The sequence below is a fragment of the Ictalurus punctatus genome, chromosome 25 (genome assembly GCF_001660625.3).
Source record: "Ictalurus punctatus breed USDA103 chromosome 25, Coco_2.0, whole genome shotgun sequence".
In the NCBI taxonomy this organism is placed as follows: Eukaryota; Metazoa; Chordata; class Actinopteri; order Siluriformes; family Ictaluridae; genus Ictalurus; species Ictalurus punctatus.
In genome coordinates, this window is record NC_030440.2 from 6,640,471 (window position 1) to 6,660,793 (window position 20,323).

Consider the following 20,323-nt stretch of genomic DNA (forward strand, 5'->3'; position numbering starts at 1 on the left):
TTCAATTCTGTTTTATAGTTTGGCAATGCCTTCATACAGACTGAATCTTTCTTATGACTTGATATGTTTATCATTGAATATGTTGGTGTATATTGTATGAAGTAGATTTCTATGTCATTTGTCCCCCCCAAAGAACTGAGGTTTTTTTTTTTCTAGTTCAGTATCTTTGATGTCACTGATATATAAGCTATTTTGAAAGCAAAGAATAACTATCATTTAATATTAATGTAGTAATGACTTTTTCTTATTATGCCCTGACCACATACAGAGTTAATGAATGGGAATGTGCCGCGCCATGGTGAATTTATTCAGTCCCAAAGCCTCCACCATCCCCGCCCCCGCTGTGAAATTTGAAGTAATTATAGCAGCGTGCCTAAATGAGATCAAATTGAGATGGCTTGAGGAGGAATAACAGTACCCTGCCAGGACTGGCAATTTATTTCCTTGTCCCTCTCTATCTCTCTTTTACTCTTTCACTCTTTGTTCTGTCTTACACTTGCCTTGTTTCTTCTTTTTTTTAATCCCCTGTTCTTCCTTGTTCTTTCCTGCTCTCTGCCAACCCCTGTGGTCTATTGGCTTAGCTTACACCTAAAATGTTGACCCTCTTTGCATATAAATGAGTCCTATTGAGTGTCCTTATGTCTTGGCCTGCTCTGTAGACTAATTGCTTGTGTTTTTTTCTGGCCATTTCTTAAGCCTGCTTTGGTTTTGAATTGCTGTACAGGACAGCAGCTCCGGTCAGTCTTTTCACAGTCTTTACAGAGGCATTTACGGCCTTTGCCACGTGCTGTGCTTTCACGATGCAAGTCAACATGCAGAGTGTAAATTTCATAAGGTTGTTTAGAGAAGGTTTCCTATCAGGTGAAGATCTCTAATTAAATTGTTAAAGCAAATGACTATCCACAACGTTAATGCTTCACAAAGGGCTGAAAAGGTTTCAAAGAAATAGAACGGATCATTTATAGTGCGCTGCCAATGTGATGCAGCTCAGTGTATCCTTGTGATATTCTTAGAGGATACACAACACGATTACTTTTATTTTACTTCAATCTAGTGTTCATGCTAAACCCCATGTCATGTCCTTTGTCTAATGACTAAATGAAGTTAGAATCAATCAGAGATTGATTTGCAGAGAGTTTTTGGCAGAGCTCTAGGTTATCGCTTTCAAAAAGAACTCTTTGTTGTGGGTAAATTCATACTGCAAATGAAAGTCAATGGATGACAGACTACTGTTGATAAATTATCTGCATGATGTGAGAATAATATGTTGCCTGTGAACTGGAGATTTTTTTCACTAAAGGTTAATTTAAGATTTCTTTTTAAAGAACTGAAAGGTCTTTGTAATAGTACTGGGTACATACAGGACATTATGTGTACCTAACAATGCTGGGAGCAGACAAAGCCTAATGAGAAACGCTGTTGATTTGATCCTAGGGTCTTTGTATTCCCTTATATGGCTTGGAGATGAAGGTGTAAACCATGACTAAGAAGGCAATGCCATAGAAGGATTCTGTGATGTAGTCTGTGCCAAACTGTGTTTTACTTACCAAGGCCATTCTCTTATAAACTTTGCAACTCTAATCACTTTGCACTCAAGTGCATGAACACCAGCTTCCATTAAAGAGCAAATATTTGAACAACTTTTTATTTTTATTAGATAAACAAAAATGGACCGAGAAACCACTTGAATTTTTTGGGTAAGAACCATAACGTGTGTAGTGTATGAATAATTTAAATAGAAATATAACACATTATTTGAAGCTTAACAGTAGATTACACAAACACTTCCACTGTAGTTGTTTTGTCTCTAGTGCATACCACTGGTGACGTTCTTTCCAGTGCTGGCTTGTGATTGAATAGCGGTTATCCAAGCTGGATCTCCATTTTACTTTGCATGCCTGTCTGGCAAGGCACTGCTTTCGACGACTCTTTTAGCTACATCACAAAGAACAAGTAGCAGTAATAAGTAGTACGAAATGTGTGTGGGTATTGCATCATCAAATGTAAATATGCACTCACCAGCCAATTAAATAGCAACATCTGTACTTCTGCTCAATCATGCAATTATAATAATTATTATTATTTTCCTAATCGGATGATATTTTTTTTGATTAATCGGATAAAAAATACTTTCAATACCATTTTCTCATTTATTTTAAATAAAATTCAGAATCAGACCAACTGATCGATAATGAGATTCTTTGACAAGGATTTTCATAACCGATTATTTTATCGATTAGTTGTTGCAGCTCTACAATGATCCAATTAGCCAATAGTGTGGAAGCAGCACAATGCTTAACATCACGTAGATCATGCAGAACTGCTTCAGTTCATGTTAACATCAAACATCAGATGTGATCTCCGAGTAGAAATGCCTCGTTGATGAGAAAGGTATAATAATAACAATAATAATCCCAGGAGTTTCTGAACTAAGGAAACCAGCTCATCTAGCTCCAACAACCATGCCATGTCCCTGAGATCACAATGTTCCCCATTCTGATGCTTGATGTGAACATTAACTGAAGCTCCTGACTTATATCTGCTTAATCTCATGGATTGTGCTGCTGCCACATGACTGGCTGATTGGATAATTACATGAATGAGCAGAGGTACAGGCGTTCCTATTAAATGGCTGGAGAGTGACCAATGAGTCTTTTTTCAGTCTAGTATTGTTTAGTTACACTCCCTTAAGGTGGATATTTGTTAGCAGGGCGTTAAGGAGACTGACAATGGTGCAGTCCTTAGCAATGATGCAGTCCTTAGCAATGATGCAGCTGCTCATGGTGTTCTCTATTGAATGGAGTGAGAATAAAAAGGTGGTTGTAGATTTGATGAGACTGGCTTTAGTCAGACAGTGCAGCAAATGGAGATAATGCTGAGGAGGAGAAGAAAAAAATGGAGCTCTTGACTGTCTCCACAGTAGAGTTGAGTCACCATGCCATTTTAAATTGTGCCCTGGATCTGTTCATGAAAGGTTTATTGAGCTTCTACGTTATGTGGGTTTGTTTCTTGGTAAATGTAGCCATAGCTTCTTTTTTTTTTCTTTTCTTTTTTTTAATCCCTGTGAGAGGGTTATGTTTCATGAGACCTTTCAGGTAGGAAGGAGTTACCCCCATTATAAGCTGTTTTCCATTTTAGGATGAGGATGATGTAATGCCACACAAAATGAAGACAGACTTGTCATGTTGTGAAGGAGCCTGGGCAGATGTGTTTAGGTATAAATGCAAATCTCTCATGTAATACAGTAGAGTTAAATGATCTTTATGAGTAACAATGTTTAAAACTAAAACTCAAATAAAAGTTCAATATCATCTTCCTATTTCCACATATAAGCAAATCCTTATATCACCAAATATCTATTTTAAAGAAAAGCTTTGATTTCATAAGTGCATTGATAATGTTCTTGTTTCCACATAGAAAATGACACTAAAGTGCTGTGTTCACCATTTAGGAGCTCACTGTCCTTTTAGCGAAGATAGCGAGGAAAAACCCTACAGATCAATGTTATGGCCCTATGGATTAATGCTTGCTATGTAATTGGAGTTTGTGTGTGTGGTGAGGATAGAACGCTGCCGAATGCTGAATGTGCATCTCATTTCCGATGAGAAGATTCACAGGAAGAGGAATGATACGACAGGAAAAGAGATGAAGCCACTCTTCCTTTCTCCTCTTGTCCCTGCTGGTCAAAAGAGACGTTACTGTCACCAGGAGCCACCAGACAGGAAAACATTAGCACCGCTCTGTAGTTGCTGATAAAATTACTAAAGCAAGTGACTGTATGGGAAGGCACGCAAAGATTCCCCACAGGGATTTACAGTATTATAGTGTAATAATGGCAAATTTAAAGGGAGGTTACATGGAATTTTCATATGAACTGAATATTATTTGGGAATAGCTACTGGTACAGCATGATGGGAAGTAAAAGCATAAAAGAATAAGAATCTTCATACAATGTGGTTGTATGCATTTTAAGTGATTTTGCTATAGGATAGCTCAGTGGTTTTCAAAGTGGGGGCCACCTCAACAATTTGGTGTGAAAAATAAATAAATACATGATTTTTTTCTTTCTCACTCTCAGACAACCACATGCATACACAATCAATTCCTATTGTAATATAATGCAAAGATGTAGTTATTAATAAAAAAAAGGGGGATATATTCAGAAGTCTGTATTTTTAATGTGTTTTAAAGACATCTTGCAAAAGGGGGGCCTCGATCAAATGTTAATGCCATTTGGGGGGCCTTGCCCTGGAAAAGTTTGGGAACCCCTGGGTTAGCTAGCTTTTTTTGAAATTCAAAATCCAGACAGTGTTCTCTCGATAGCCACACCCCCCAAACACATGCTGCTTAGGCCAAAATGCCCAAAAATTTGTGCATAAATGACTGATGGGCAAGTGGAGACATCATATTGATATGAGTGGTTGGATGCTGGTGGTCCGCACAATTTGTTTTATCTCAACCATGAAGAACTGATGTTTTTATTTTCCCTGAGGAGATATTTGATTGAGAGTTGCCAAAATATGATGAAAACATTGCCAAATATTACAGTCACTGGCCCCATCTTAAATCACCTGGTAACGAGAAACTCTGATGTATGCGATACCTAATGTATTATAACCCACTGAAGTGAAAGAATGCGATGTTTAAATTCCAACAAACAAAAAACTATTTGTCTTTCAATCCAAGTTTTAACATGAGTACTCAAAGAATCTGGTAACTGCCGAAGTCAGATAATGACCATATTAATTGGGTACGTGGTAACACACTTAATATTCTGATCCTTTATATGCTGCTCTACTTTCGACTCACTTGCCTCTGTCCTAGAAAAGGACTGACCTGCTTTAAAACAGGTTTCTCCTTCCCAAAATTCCCAGACCTGATTTGGTGGTGTGACATGTCTGAGCCTAACTTCCAGCCTCGAACTGATAATGATTGAATGATAAAACCCAGACAAACTGTTTTGGAGGAAGATAGTGTAAAGGTTAAGTGGATGTACTTGATAAGCAATGCATGGTGACATGATTGAATCGAAACCACCTGGGCTGCACTTATTCTCATAAAGCAGCGTCACACTGCTAAAACATGCAGATAAAGTAATCCAAACAGTACACATCTTAATTTAACATTTGTACAGATTTGTGACCTATAACTCTCCAAGTGTGCCACATAGAAAACTTCTTTGTAGCTGCACCACCATTTGGGCTCAGGGTGTGATAAACATGAGAAGGGCATGTTGTTGCGATTTTAGGAGTGTGTGGAATGGTATGTAAAGGCATGTGTGAGGGGGGGTGTTTATCCCGAGGCCTCCGGAGGGAGTGACAGAATGAAGGAAGGTGCTGCAACACATGTAAGCGCATAGGTTTACTCCAACAGTCGTTATGATAGGAGTGGAACTAAAGTGTTATGCTTATGTGTGTGCGCATTATGTTGAATTCAGATGATTGGAGAGTTCCAGAGAAACTATGGTTGTGGACACAAGGGCTTTCTCGCAGTCAGACCAATTATCAAGGGCCAAACAGTGTTTGTTGTGGGTGTGCTATTTCCAGGGCTGAATGAAAGGAAATTGCTAGTGAAGATGTTTATTGGGGGACTTTATTGTAAAAAGCATTACAGTATATTGTGTGTGTGTGTGTGTGTGTTTGCTCACACAGCTATGTGTGTGAAGTAGGTGGAATTGCTGTGTAAGTTCTTCAGCATCTGGTGGTCTGTATAAAGTGCTCATGTATATCGACCCACTGTTGTGCAGGACAGGTGTTCAAAAGGCAACTGTATTCAGTTCAGTTCAGTTCAGTTTTATTGAAATTCAGACATAGATTTAGGTGCGTAATGAGCAAGCCAGAGGTGACATTGGCAAGGAAAAACCTCCCGAGACTCCCTGAGGAAAAACAGACTGAGTGACACCAGATAGTGGAATTAGAAGAAGACGACGAAGCTTTTATTTGTGACATATACATTACAGCAGAGTGAAATTCTTTTCTTGTTAGGAAGTTGGGGTCAGAGTGCAGGGTCAGCCATGATATGGTACCTCTGGAGCAGAGAGGGTTAAAGGACCTTGCTCTAGAGCCCAACAGTGGTAGCTTGGCGGTGCTGGGGCTTGAACCCCCGACCTTCTGATCAGTAATCCTGAGCCAATTATGGACATTACAGTGTAAAGTTGTAGACGAGTAAAGACTACTAAAAGTAAAAGTAAAACAGTAAAAGTAAACACTACTAAATGTGTTAAGATATGTTCAGTATGTGTAGGTCGTTAATAAGAGTCTTGGAATGAGCATAGGACAGGCTTTACAGCATTTTTTATTTTTATTTTTTTACAGCAGTATTCTTAGGTACACAGTTACAATGCACAGGTGTGATTATCCCCTGAAGCAAAGGTGTATTTCACCTTCTGTCTTGTTCCTTGCACTTTCTGTTCTAATTGTGGGTCCACTGATTTCCATGAAGTACTACGCACATGTTAAATCAGAGCGCCTCTCAGTTTGTGTTCATTACAGTCAGAGCAATGGTGTAAATATTACACATTACTGGTGCATCTCTAATATTTTCAGATATTTGATGTCCATGCGCTGTAAGCCGTAATCATCAAGATTAAAACAAAAACTGCTTTGTTCAAAAATGAACTTTTCTATGATATTCAAATTTTTTGAGATGCATCTATATATTACACATTAGCTGTGCTGTAAACTGTTTGCCGCCGATGGCAAATGCAAAAATACAACTGGATGGTGAATTTTTAAAGCAAAAAACCTTAATAGTACATTTTTGATCTAATCCTTTTACAAATCAGCTGTAAATATCCATATGGCTGACCTTTCTCTCTGTTCTCTGCTTCTCTGTTAATATATAGCGATTGGCTTCCATTATCTATCTTCCATTTTCTTTTGGAGAAAAACAAATCCTTTGCATATTTTTAAGTAATAACTAGCATATGTTGATGTTAAATTGCAGAAGCCCTACACAGAAATACACAAAGGGTGGCAGGTCTGGTAATGTAATATAATCAGACTGAACAGGACTGAGTATGGTGGCAGTGTAATGTCATGTAGAGACATTATTAATAAATCAATATTTCTTACAAGCCTAGTGCATGTCATTCATCATCATGGTTTATCAGTCATTTATTTATCAATAAATCAATGATGGGGACTTTCTACTTGTATCTTTTGAGTTTGCTTTGGAAGTCAGAAAGAAAGAACGACACTTATTGATGTATGTAAACACTGACACATTCTCTTATCATATTCCAGGATGAGCTGGACCTCACAGAGAAGCACAGAGAGGCCATGTTTGCATTGCCTGCAGAAAAGAAATGGCAGATCTACTGCAGCAAGAAGAAGGTGAGAACAGCTCAGTGCAGATGTGTGTCTGTGTGTAAGATAAAAAAAAATCAAATCTGTTTTATAAACTTGTATGCTTTTGCTTGAGCTTTAATACATTGATAAATTTTCTAATATGATGACAAGTTCGTGTTCGTCTCAGGTGCTCAGAGATTAATTGGCCAAAAGTGGCCACTTTTCATCCAAGGTCTGCATGCTAATAGAGCTCCATCTGCATAATGTGTGTTTTTATGGTCAGCCTTTGTATACATTAAGCCTGTTTTCTGCTTTCTGAAAAGGGCGAGCACAAAAAAGGCTCTTTAGAGGTCCTCTTTTATCCAGTTTAAATGCTAATTTATTATCCAATTAAAAAGTGGCCGTGGGAGAGCATGCTTTGGAGATCCTAGCTTCTCTATTAAGTGCTCTTTTAAGAATTCAACAGCTACAACACTATGCCTAGATAATGCCATAGAACATGGAATTTTTTGGTCAGACTTTGAGACTTCTCACACGTAGTTAATAGGTGTGAGCCCAGCCCTTATTTCCCATTGTGGTTGCTGTGCTCTTCAACTTTGCATCCTGAACCTCACAGTGAATTTTCATAGGTCTCTCAGCAAATGAGACAAATGCCCTTTTCATACATGCTGAGAATTTCAGTGAATTGTAATGATAAATACATTTTTCAGGCCTTAAGGTAACTTCTAGGCATTGTCTTCTGTTACACCATGAGTTGGCGAAACTCCTGCATTTCTTTTTCCTAATTGAACTTGACGTACTTTGGAGAATGGCACAAAGTGCAGTTGCATTATGCCTCTAATCTATTTTAAGAGAAGATTATCAACCACTGACAGATTAACCTCAGTTTCAGCAGTCAGCTTCACTAGAAGTCCATCTTTTGTTTGTCCAACTGGATCAATGTCTGAAGAAAAATCACTCCATGCTCAAGTTGTGACAGTGGGATTGACTTTTCTGTCTCCCTTATGTTCAAATGGGAAAAAAATTCGAAGTAATCATATGTCATGCCCCATATTGGAGACTAAAAGGAGCTGGCACCAGGTTGGTTTCCATAAATGTTGTTGTTTTAGCCTCAAACAAAAGGCCTTTCTCGTGCCCTTGTCACACAAATAAGAACAAGCAGGTATTACTAACCTGTCTGTGATTTAGAAGGAATCCGGTGAGTGTGAGGAGAAAACCATGTGTGAACAAAAGAAGAGCTTGCTCATCTTTACTCTGCTTCTGATTTGTTCATGAGATTTCTCATTCCCAGGTGAGGTGAACCATTGTTATCTGCACCAAATTGAGAGGATTTGTGATTAGCTGAGATGATTAATGATTTGTGGTTCATGCAACCTGTAGATGTTTAATAAATCCTGCTTGATACATTTCAGAGAGTGTGGTATTTACTTAGCCAAGCTACATATGCTGTGTCCCAATTACAGACCTAATTTCTTATTGCCCTGGGTATTTAGAACTAAAAAGGGTACATAGATCACCTAGAATAGGCCAACCGACGTTCTTATATTTTCTCTCATGCAAAGAACTTTTAAAAAAATTTTTTTTACTGTCCTCCTGTTTTATTTGGAGTACATTACAAGACAAATCTAAACATAGGGATAAATCAGCCAGTTCTGCTTTTCATGTAAATTAATTTGATGCATTGCTAGTTCAGCATAATTTCCCAGCTTGGTTTATAAGGATAGATGGATTTTCAGAGTACAAGTGGACAGGACGGGTCTTGGCAGTGTAGCATCAATACTGCTGACTCAGCAGAGTGGCCTGCCCAAAAGTGCAAAGGCTTGGCATGGCCTCAGTTTGGGAGAGTTGGGGGTGGATGAGAGGGCATACAGGAAATGTTTCCCAGTCCAAGACAAACAGGAAGATCTCCCTGCAGGTGCAGCCTTTGTTTCTCAAAGAGGGTGCAGATCCATGCCTGGGCTGACAAGTTGGGAATATGAGTGGGGGGTGGGCGGTGGACCTTCTCTTTCCTTATTTCCTCCTTCTGTTGCCCTCGACTTCTCTCCCACATCATTAAGCCCGGTTCATTCAGAAGCAGGGGTGTCTGGAGAGACTTGGAGCCATTCTTCTGATAGTGTCACAGAGCTAATGACAGTTGGTTGTTGCCAGCTCTGGTACTGGAGCATAATGAATGGCTTGTGTTTGCATTGGCCCTAGACCTGAATTCAGCACAGTGCAGGAAGTCATGACAGAACTGACCTTTTTTCCCACTAAGTGATTCCAATGGTGCAGGCTTTCCTTTGCAGCTTAGCAATACCCTTAAACTCATAGTTTGAGCAAAACATGAGTCACCTAATCTTGTTTTTATTTGTACAATGACAAAAAGGTATTTGTATTTAACCCAGTGCTTCTCAAAACAGACATTTACATTTTTTTAAAGGTGTTTTTTTTTTTTAAATATTTTTTTTTCCTCGTTTTAATATCACTAAAATGAACATATTTAAATATGCAACAGGACAGCAACGAATACAAAAGATTCAGAATGAATAGATATAATGTTCTAAACAGATACGAATAGGAGGCTTTTCTTCTGGTTGATGGTAGTGGCGAAGCTCCACACCCAAATTTTTTTTCTTCTGATCTTGATCTTCCATGTAAGATGCTTGTCTGCTGGCTGTGGATTGACTGCACAAAAGCTTATCTGCTTTCATCAGTGGCAGGGATGTTTGCTCTGTTCTGCTTCTTTAACTCTGCACTTTTTGGTGCCATCGTTCTGAGTGGTCTAATGGGGGTGGCTTAATCCTCTGTGTCACGATGTGGCAGTGCTTGCTTTGTGTAATGCTTGTGCAAATATGATTTCAGTTTAACGTTTCTTTTTCTTCTTCCTTTTTTTTTTTTTTCAAACGTTCCCCTGTCAGTTCGCTGCAGAGCCACTGCTCCAAAAAGCCCATGCAGACAACGTTCTGTGCACAGATGAGCATATATCTGTTGGGGTCTCTCAAGTTTATTTGATTAATTAAAAAAACATTTACTTGTATGCATGCTGCACTTTGTTGTTCTGGTTGTTGTTATTCATCATTATTAAATGAAAATAATCAAATATACTAGAAATGATTTCTTGTTATCTAACATGTCTTGATGAAACATTGGATTGTTTTTCAGCAGCCTTGTTGCTTGGGGCATAGTGGTAGAGTTCACATCCAATTAAATGGAAAAGAAAAAAAAAATCTTTCCGGTTTAGGCCATGCCCACTTCCAAATCCAAGAGCAGATACAGTTATTTGGAGCACTAAACAAATACAGATAATTGTGTTACACTCCTTGTCTGAACAAATCCACATATCCCCACTTAGCCCGTATTTATAAATGGCCACTTACTTTGCCCATCCATTCACAAAAAAATAGTTGTTAGTCAAGAGACAAATTATTTTATCCATACATCAGACAGCAATGAACGTTAAAAGGGTTTTAGTCTTAACAGTTTAAGCTTAACAGTTTGTTTATTTCATTTCAGCCCAGACATACAGCTGTAACCATTAGTAATGAAACAGTTAGCTGGCTAGTGTTTGCTAATGTATTTTCGAATACCACACACGTTGTATCCGTGATGGCATTGATATTAGCTTCATAGTGATTATATATCTCACATTCAGCTTTGATTAGCAACACCATCAGTCTGTGAGCAGGACTAGCCACCCTGAATTACATTAGCTAGCAAGCTTCACGTTGTAAAATTTCTGCAGTCTTGGTTCTACCTCCTTTAACTTCTCTATGAAGGACAAAGGCTATTTTAGGTTTTGTCCACAGCCCTTTCTGCTGACGTCTCTCCTTGTTCTGTCAGTGATTATTCAGCCTCCTGGTCCCACTGCAGTCAGGTGTGCATGCTACTCCTGGATCTAGGCCATGGCTGGATGTATCAGCTGTCCTTGCCCCGGCCAGGGAGGATTAAAAAAGTTTTGCTTCTTATTTGGGTCCTTTGTGGGGGTGATAAGTAGATGTAATCAGAGCTTTCACATCGCTCTCAAATTAAATATTTAATGTTATGACACATCTTTTTATGCTCACAATTGTGTTCTGGAGTGATGAGATCTTTGGCTTTGGAGAAAAGCTGCTTAATGAAGCTACATCTCTGGGACATAACTGAAGTTTTTATTGTGTAACTATTGAAGTTTATTCTTTGCTATTTTAACCTGTTTGTTAAGTTGAATTGCCAGATTACATGTTATGCTGTGTCATTTCTCTACATCTTGCTTGGATTGTAATGTTTATGACAGAACAGGTGGTCTTCAGTGTCATTTTTTTTGTTCCCTAGAGACACAAGCTGGAAACCAGATTCTTATACTGTCAGTGTTGCATGCACTTGTTTAGCCCAAGTTTCTTGGCCAGCTGGCCAAGGAATACAATGGCTCAACACACAAATCCACATTGCGATAAAGCAGACAGTGAGGAGATGGAATGAACAGTCCATATTTTCTCTTGAAACATTACTCATTGAATGTTTGAAATACAGTTCATCAAACATACAGCTGTATTGCGATTAGCCAAGATCTCTAAACATGGTGTGTTCACTATGGACATTTGCTCTAGTCAGCTTATTTTTCCAGAAACACTGGTATGTTCCCCATCATATTAAATGTTTGCTTTTAAGCCTTTCCTGATTAGTCTGTTATTTACTTGAACTATATTCAAGTGCACCCTGCCTTTGAAATGCAGGGTTAAATGGTTAATACCTCAAATTAATCAAAAACATTAATTTAACAAGCAATTATGTTGATTTATAGCTATTGGCACAAGCTTTTGGCTAAGCTATCTTGTCTTTTGAATTGTTTCTTCTCTTGTTTTGTCTGAATATCCATCACTCTGGGACGAATTTGCCAAATATTTTGATCCTTGCTTGGGTTTCTTGACCTCTGGTAGTCATTACACAAATGCTAGAAAGGATTTCGCCAAGTGGAAAATTAAGATCTCCCACATTCAGTTCCAATGCTAGGTGTGGATTGGGCAGGTGCAGGAGGATGTCTGGGGTGCTGTGTGCCTTTGGCGCATATCCCAGCATGTCTCCTCTCTCCCCTAATATGCTCACCAGCTGGCTGGCACCGTTCCCCAGAGACCTAGTAGATCTGGGGTGTGAAGTGGCCCTGTGCTGTCTGCAGATTCTTCAGCACCGTGCCAGGATTCTCCCCTCCAGCCTGTTCAACAAGCACAATATTAATTAAGAGCTAGTTGAACTGCATGGAAGAGAGGAGTGGGTGCTTAAACGCCCTTCTCTCTGCTCCCATAGTGGTCTTTCATCTTCTTGCTTTTGGATGGGGAAGTGTTTTTCATACTTCACCCAGCCCAGTACAGCTTGTTTCTTCTCTCTGAAAATGTTTCACACTGGCTTTGTATTTGTTTTGAGGCCTCATGTTTCTGCCTTACAGAGTTTTGTTATTGCAATATTGCAATCACATTTTTTTGTGTTCTGTTAGCATTTTGAACGATCTTGGATGTTACAGATTTTCCCTGCTGGTGATTTGTTGAATCTACTTGAATCAAATTAATACAGACTAACCTTTAAGTTTAAAGTTTACCCATTTGCTTTAATGTAATTCAAGGTTTATCACACTGGAAATTTGTAGGAAAACATTTGGAATATGCTATTTTGTTTATATTGTCCACTCGTAATGGGCAGAATAATAAAAGTGTCTCTAGCTTGTGTATGTACTGCTGCAGTTCTACATTTATGGCATTTGCCAGACACCCTATCCAGAGCGACTTACATGCATATCATTTATACATTTGTGCAGTTAAGGGCTTTGCTCAAGCACTCAGCAGTGGCAGCTTGGCGGTGCTTGGATTTGAACTTCTGGTCGGAAGTCCAACGTCTTAACCACTGAGCTACCAGACCTTTCACTGGAACTAAGTGACCAAATATGTTCCAGAATGGCAATGCACCTGTGAAAAAATTGCACTCTAAAAAGACCTGTCTTGCCAAGGTTGAAGTGGAAGAACTTGAGTGACCTGCACAGAGCCAATTATGACACAATACACTAGATTTTCTCAGATTTACTGGATATTGTGATCTTTTTTTTTTATTAATATTTAGCATTAAAAAAAATCTATATTAAGCAGCTGATTTAATGTTGATACACATATTTTACATATAATTTTTGTTTATTATATTTTAATTCTTATAAATATAAAAATAAATATAAAAATTTATCATTCTTATAAATATAAAAAAATAGAAATACATTTATTTTTGTAGACCTTAAACAAAGTGTCATCAAATAGGTTTTTTAATGCAACAATTTGGCAATTTGTTTGCAAAAATAAACATTGTGGTACATATGTATCATAGAATTGTCTATGGATAATACTGATAATATTAAGATACAAGTTTTATCCATACCAATGTGCAGATATTCTGTATCTGTTTTTCCAGGAGCAAGAAGAGAATAAAGGTGCTACGAGCTGGCCGGAGTACTACATCGACCAGCTCAATTCAATGGCAGCTGTAAGTACATCACAGCAAAATCTAAACTTGGATCTGTTTTATTGAATGATGACTTTTATGCATTTTTAGCTGTATTTTCTGCACTGTTTACCGAGACTTTTACAGATTTTCGTCCATTAAGTGCGAAACCATTGTCAGACCCTACCAGTCTGGAGCTGAACTCTAGTCCAGAGTGGTGGTATGGGTTCTCTTCAAGTGAAATCTGGTGTGGAATACACCATGTAGGATGTGATCCATTCCTGTGGTTGAATTTGATATATTACTTCTCATTTGAAGCTTCTCACTTCATGGTGAGGTCTGCAGATAGACTCTTGATACACAGAATAATAATAATAATAATAATTTTTTTATAACCCTCCAGAAATGAATCCTGGGTACAGACTTGAAATCAGACTAAGTGTGAAAGTGCCCTAACATGCCTTCATTGCTTTATTATACTCCTTCACCTCAGGCTAAGGAGTTCTTTCTAAATTTGTCTGGCCCTTAGAGTCTTCTGTTTTTTGGCCAAGTTTGAAGATATCTTACTATTTAAAAATAAACCAGCTCAGAAATTGTCTTTTTGAGCAGATTAGAAATGGGGATTTGAGCCCATAGGAGAAAAAAAAATGCAGCGAGTCCAAAAAAAAAAAAAAAAAAAAAGTGCATTAGTTGATAATAATCTTGTTTCCTGCCAATCATAATGCAGTGGCCTCTAAACCCAGAGGCTTTGTTTTGGGTTATAATATCACCGTGATGTGTGGCTTGGCAACTCAGGCAGGCTTTTGGAAAAGACCCGAGATGGTAAAGTGATATCAGAGTGATGCCTAAACCGGGGGAAAATCTCTAAAAGGCCAGCCTCCATCATAGACCTAGACAGAACCTGCTGCACTTGCACATGAACCACAAGCCTCAATAGATGTTGTGCTCACAGAGTAATTTTCTAACGCTGTCTTTCCATCATGCACTCACATTTGCCTTTATGATTAGCCTGCTGTCGTCTTCTTTGCACCGCTTGGAATACAGCTATCAATGTGTATTTTTGTAGACTCCAATTTTTATATTGTGTTTCACTTATTTGTTTTCAGATCTTGCAAAAGCAGACTGAATAATGTCTTTTTGTGTGGGCAATTCATAATTTGGCAAGCTTCCAGGCCTATAGCAAATTTTCGTTTACTCCACAGAGGAAGACTCTTCTGGCTCTGGAGAAGGAGGAGGAAGAGGAACGCAACAAGACCATAGAAAGCCTCAAAACTGCACTGCGGACACAACCTATGAGGTCTGCTCACATTACTGCGTTAGACGTAATAAATACAGATCATTTTAGATACAGGACATTTAAAATATGAAATGAATGATGTTTATGGCAGTTATTAACTTTCACTGATGATAAACCAAGCTTATAATAACTGTTGCTGGAGAATAAAGTGAGATATATCTCTTAGTCATAAATAATATGAGCTCACCATCAAAAGATTTTGACGTTTGTTGGCGTTGACTGGCATTAGTAATGTGTAATGTAATGTCATTAGGTTTTCATCTATTGAGCAGAACATGGCTGCTCGTGCAACATATCCATGACCTTGGTCTACTCTCTGGGGCCTGTTTGACAATAAACCTTGTGAGGAATACATGCATTTATTTGCTGACCTTTTGACCTCTGGCTTATGTCATCACCGTTTATTCCTGCTCAGCATGGATTCTGATATTCCCATTGACTCTGTCAATATAAAAATGTTGATCTAGATTTAAAGACATTTGATTTGATTGTTTTATTGCAGGTTTGTCACTCGTTTTATAGACCTGGACGGTCTTACCTGCATCCTGAACTTCCTGAAGAGTATGGACTATGAGACCACGGAGTCCCAAATTCACACATCCCTCATCGGCTGCATCAAAGCACTGATGAACAACTCGCAGGGCCGAGCTCATGTGCTTTCTCACCCCGAGAGCATTAACATCATTGCCCAGAGCCTGGCCACCGAGAACATCAAGACCAAGGTGGCCGTGCTGGAGATCATGGGAGCTGTGTGTCTGGTGCCCGGAGGTCATAAGAAGGTTTTAGAGGCTATGCTGCACTACCAGAAGTTTGCTTGTGAACGGACACGGTTTCAGGTGGGCCATGTTGGAATTTTGTAGCTTCTATAAATGGCGTGATGCTGTATTTAATTTACTTAAGCATCATTTAATTGATTATCCTCTGTGTAGATGCTTCTAAATGATCTGGACCGAAGTACGGGGCGGTACAGAGATGAGGTTAGCTTGAAAACAGCCATCATGTCCTTCATTAATGCTGTTCTGAGCCAGGGAACTGGAGAGGTGAGACAATTGCCTTACACACCTTCAGTAACGCATCTGTGAGGTTTACTATGTTTAGATAACTCGCTCTCATATCTTCTGCTCATTATTACAATATAATATTGTGTTCATGATAAAGGATGTGCGTCTACATTTTTCTCAGATATTGCAGGTATTAGTCATTTTTTTTTGCATACAAGCTCTGATTGGAAGCAGGTGATTAGATGTGAAAAATAAAAATTGTACTGAATCTTTAACACAATCTGCAACACTACTGTTTTGCTGTCACACTGTTAGCAAACTTCTATATTGTGATACATATTGTGTAATGTAGAAATGCCTTCGTGTAATTCTTCATGTCAAGAATGGATTGATAATACACTTTCTATACAACTTTGCTTATATATGCATGTTTTTAACCCATAGACCAGTCTTGAGTTCAGGGTACATTTGAGATACGAGTTCCTCATGTTGGGGATTCAGCCAGTCATTGATAAACTCAGGTCACATGAAAACTCTACATTAGACCGGTAAGGTTCATGTGTAAATGATAACTTTGAGTCATTTCTTATTACAGTGCCTCTGGTTTATCCTCACAGCCCTGTGTGTTGCATTTTAATTCCTTAGGCATTTGGATTACTTTGAAATGCTGAGAAATGATGATGAACTGACTTTATCCAGACGCTTTGAGAGTGTAAGTGGACCCAGTGATCATTTGTGTTTTTCCTTATAATGGTTGGCTGATGTGTAATGAGTTTCACTGATTTTTTTTTAATGCTTTTAGATACATGTCGACACTAAAAGTGCAAGCCAGGTGTTTGACCTTATACGCAAGAAGATGACTCACACAGACGCATACCCGCACTTTATGTCCATACTGCACCACTGCCTGCTAATGCCATGTGAGCATTTCTTTCCTGCTTCTTTCTGTTTTCTTCATTTCTTCCGTCCTCTTCTCTTATTCCTTTTCCTTTTGGTTTCCTACATTACCTTTTCATTTTCCTTCATCTTTTCCTATTCCTCATCCTCGTTCTTCTTTATCTTCTCCTATTCCCTTTTCATTTAAAAAATAATACTGTACATCAGTTTTCATGTCATGGTAATAAAATTATACGTTGTTGCAGATAAGAGGAGCGGGAACACAGTGCAGTACTGGCTGCTTCTTGACCGCATTGTCCAACAGATGGTCCTCCAGAATGACAAAGGTCATGACCCTGATGTCACCCCTTTAGAAAACTTTAACGTCAAGAATGTGGTTAGAATGTGAGTTTTACGGGGGGTGTTTCTCTCTTTTAAGCTTTTTTACCATCTTGCACATGTATTTAACATCTGCCAGTGTTTTCCTATAATGTGATCCAGCGATCTAAGTTTTACATTTTTTTAGGCTCGTCAATGAAAATGAGGTCAAACAGTGGAAGGAGCAGGCTGAAAAGATGCGGAAAGGTCTGTAACCTGGGGTTTATGAACAATTTTTTTTTTTTTTAAATTTCAAAGGATATTCTGTCAGAGGTGCCACAATTATTTAAATACATTTAGTTGAATTATTTGGTCTTACTTTTGGCAGACCACCACGAGCTTCAGCAGAGGTTAGAGAAGAAGGAAAGAGAGTGTGAAGCCAAATCCCAAGAGAAAGATGAAATGATGCAGACGCTCAACAAGATGAAGGAGAAGCTTGAGAAAGAGACTGGAGAACATCGACTGGTTAAGCAGCAAGTGGCAGAGCTTAGTACCCGTCTTCATGATCTCAGCACGGTAAACAGATCTCATCTTATCAGTAGTTTTCAGTCTAATCTGTTGTATTTATTGCATCCACAGTGCAAACAATTCAGCTATTCATTTTACTACCTGGGACACCTTGAACTGATGTGGATTTATCTTCTTTCTAAAGAGGCAGGCAGCTATTGTACCCGGTGGTCCCCCAGTCGTCCCCGGACCCCCAGGTGGTCCTCTCCCCCCACTTCCTCCTCCACCCCCAGGAGGAATGATGCCGCCTCCTCCACCACCTCCTCCCTCTGGTGCCATGATGCCCCCACCGCCACCTCCTCCACCTGGTGGCCCTCCACCTCTCCCTGGACGCCCTCTTGGTGGCCCACCGCCTCCTCCAGGAGCCCCTGTAGGCCCAGCTCTCAAGAAGAAGAATATTCCCCAGCCATCAAATCCACTGAAGTCCTTCAACTGGTCCAAGTTGTCTGAGGTGAGGTTGCGTGAGCCATCTGGCCCGGGTGGTTCTCAAACATTTTGCAGCCAGGAACCTCTTTAACAGTAAAATAAATTCCCTTATTTTATTGATCTAATCTAGCTATTCAGATATTAAATTCATTATTTAAATTCGTACAGTAATATTCTGGCTGTTTATTAGAGCCATGGAGCTTTTTATTCCTGAACTTTCCACTGACGGAGCACGCTATGTCCAGTGTTATTATTTATAGGGCTTGCGTTTTGGATTAAACCCATTCATTTGAAGTGACCAGTCAAAAGGGCGAATAACTATAAGAACTCGGTCATAAATGTAACAGCACTGATAATGGTAGGTTGTGCTTGAGCGACCCCTGAGGGTCCTTAGACCTGTCTTTTGAAAATTGCTAATCTAGACTCTCAGTAATGGTTGGGTCATTCTAAATACACGTCAATTACACTATATGGACAAATGTTTGTGGACACCTGACCATAACACCCATATGTGGACTATCTACAAACTGTTGCTGCAAAGTTGGAAGCACACAATTGTCTCGAATGTCTTTCGGTGACATTCTCAGTATCATTACAATTTCCTTTCACTGGAATCATGAGGCGCAAACCTGTTCCAGCTTGACCTCAAAATGAGGTCCATGAAGACATAGTTTAACAAGGTTGGATTGGAAGAGCCAGAGTTTCCGGCACAGATCCCTGACCTCAACCCCACTGAACACCTTTGAGATTAACTTAAACATTGACTGCACCCCAAGCCTCCTCACCCAACAACAGTGCCTGAACTCACTAATGCTCTTGCAGCTGAATCGGCAAATCTCCACAGCCACACTCCAAAATCTAATGAAAACCTTCCCAGAAGACAGGAGGTTATTATAACAGCAAATGGGGACTAAATCTGGAATAGGATGTTCAAAAAGCAATTCAGTTCAATTTTATTTGTATAGCACTTTTTACAATGGACATTGTCTCAAAGCAGTTTTACAGAAATATATAAACACAGGGTACAGATTTTAAGTGTGTGGATTAATGCCAATTGAGCAAGCCGGTGGCAAGGAACAACTCCCTAAGATGATATGAGGAAGAAACCTTGAGAGGAACCAGACTCAGAAGGGAACCCGTCCTCATTTGGGTAACAACGGATAAAAAAAGAACATCATATGCTATAAATGCTATAAATGTAAATCATAAATGCGGGGAATGGCCGTGTTCTCTTAATCCTCTTGCTGTAATTATTCCAAAAAGAGAAAAAAGAGGCTGAATAAATATGATTCGTACAGTATTTTGTAAAGCACTTATGTAAACATGTTCTTATTCCTGCAGAGTAAGTTGGAGGGCACAGTGTGGGCTGAAGTTGATGACAACAAGGTTTTCAAAGTCTTAGACCTGGAAGACATTGAGAAGACCTTCTCAGCATACCAGAGACAACAGGTTACTAAAAAGAGGACTATCCATCTGTCTCTCTCTTTCATTCAGGGCAAAATGAGAAAGCGTTTGCAGTTACTCACGCATGAGTATGTGATTTTAATGATTGAGTTGTTTGTTGCTGTGCTAGCCAACAAAGTATTACAGAGTATGAAATTCTCATATGTTTACAATGGATAGTAGCCTTCATGATGTCATCAGGCAAAACGGAAAGGTTCTTAATGGAAAACATGCTCTGGTAGTCCTCTTCTGCTGTGCTTATTTGCTTTTGAAAAATCTGGACATGCATACCAAACCAAGGGCACCCTTTTTGTTTTGTTATGGCCAGTGGAGCTGCAGTATGCTTTATTTATTTATTTTCTAATGACCATGATTAAGCTACATTGTACATTAATTTGATCAACTGACTGTTAATAACTAATGCAAATCCATACGCTGTGTGCTGCGTCTGAAACTGTGCCCTATTTACTATACAGTGCACTTTAATGTCCAAAAATATATTAAAAACGTATTTAAAATGCATCCTTGCAGCTACGTAATACCCACAATGCATTGCGTTATTTGGGGTGATTTGCACACACCTTCAATGAGGAACATAGCAAGCTAATATGGCAATGTCACTTCAGACTTCCTACAAACATAAGCAAGAGATTAATTGTTTTGTAAAGTCATTT

The 20,323-nt window shown here is 39.0% G+C and overlaps 1 protein-coding gene across 5 annotated transcripts in view; it reads left to right on the forward strand.

The window, feature by feature from the left end:
* The window catches only part of daam1b (dishevelled associated activator of morphogenesis 1b), a 79,688-nt gene that overhangs the window by 42,744 nt on the left and 16,621 nt on the right, over window positions 1-20,323 (forward strand). For all 5 annotated transcript variants that reach the window (XM_017456124.3, XM_017456128.3, XM_017456126.3 and 2 more), the window contains 13 exons: window positions 7,245-7,334; window positions 13,692-13,763; window positions 14,924-15,018; window positions 15,521-15,854; window positions 15,948-16,058; window positions 16,464-16,567; window positions 16,665-16,731; window positions 16,822-16,939; window positions 17,162-17,300; window positions 17,422-17,480; window positions 17,602-17,789; window positions 17,926-18,231; window positions 19,548-19,655. In XM_017456124.3, the coding sequence (XP_017311613.1) occupies window positions 7,245-7,334; window positions 13,692-13,763; window positions 14,924-15,018; window positions 15,521-15,854; window positions 15,948-16,058; window positions 16,464-16,567; window positions 16,665-16,731; window positions 16,822-16,939; window positions 17,162-17,300; window positions 17,422-17,480; window positions 17,602-17,789; window positions 17,926-18,231; window positions 19,548-19,655 (1,791 nt within the window). The remainder of the gene's footprint in view (window positions 1-7,244; window positions 7,335-13,691; window positions 13,764-14,923; window positions 15,019-15,520; window positions 15,855-15,947; window positions 16,059-16,463; window positions 16,568-16,664; window positions 16,732-16,821; window positions 16,940-17,161; window positions 17,301-17,421; window positions 17,481-17,601; window positions 17,790-17,925; window positions 18,232-19,547; window positions 19,656-20,323) is intronic.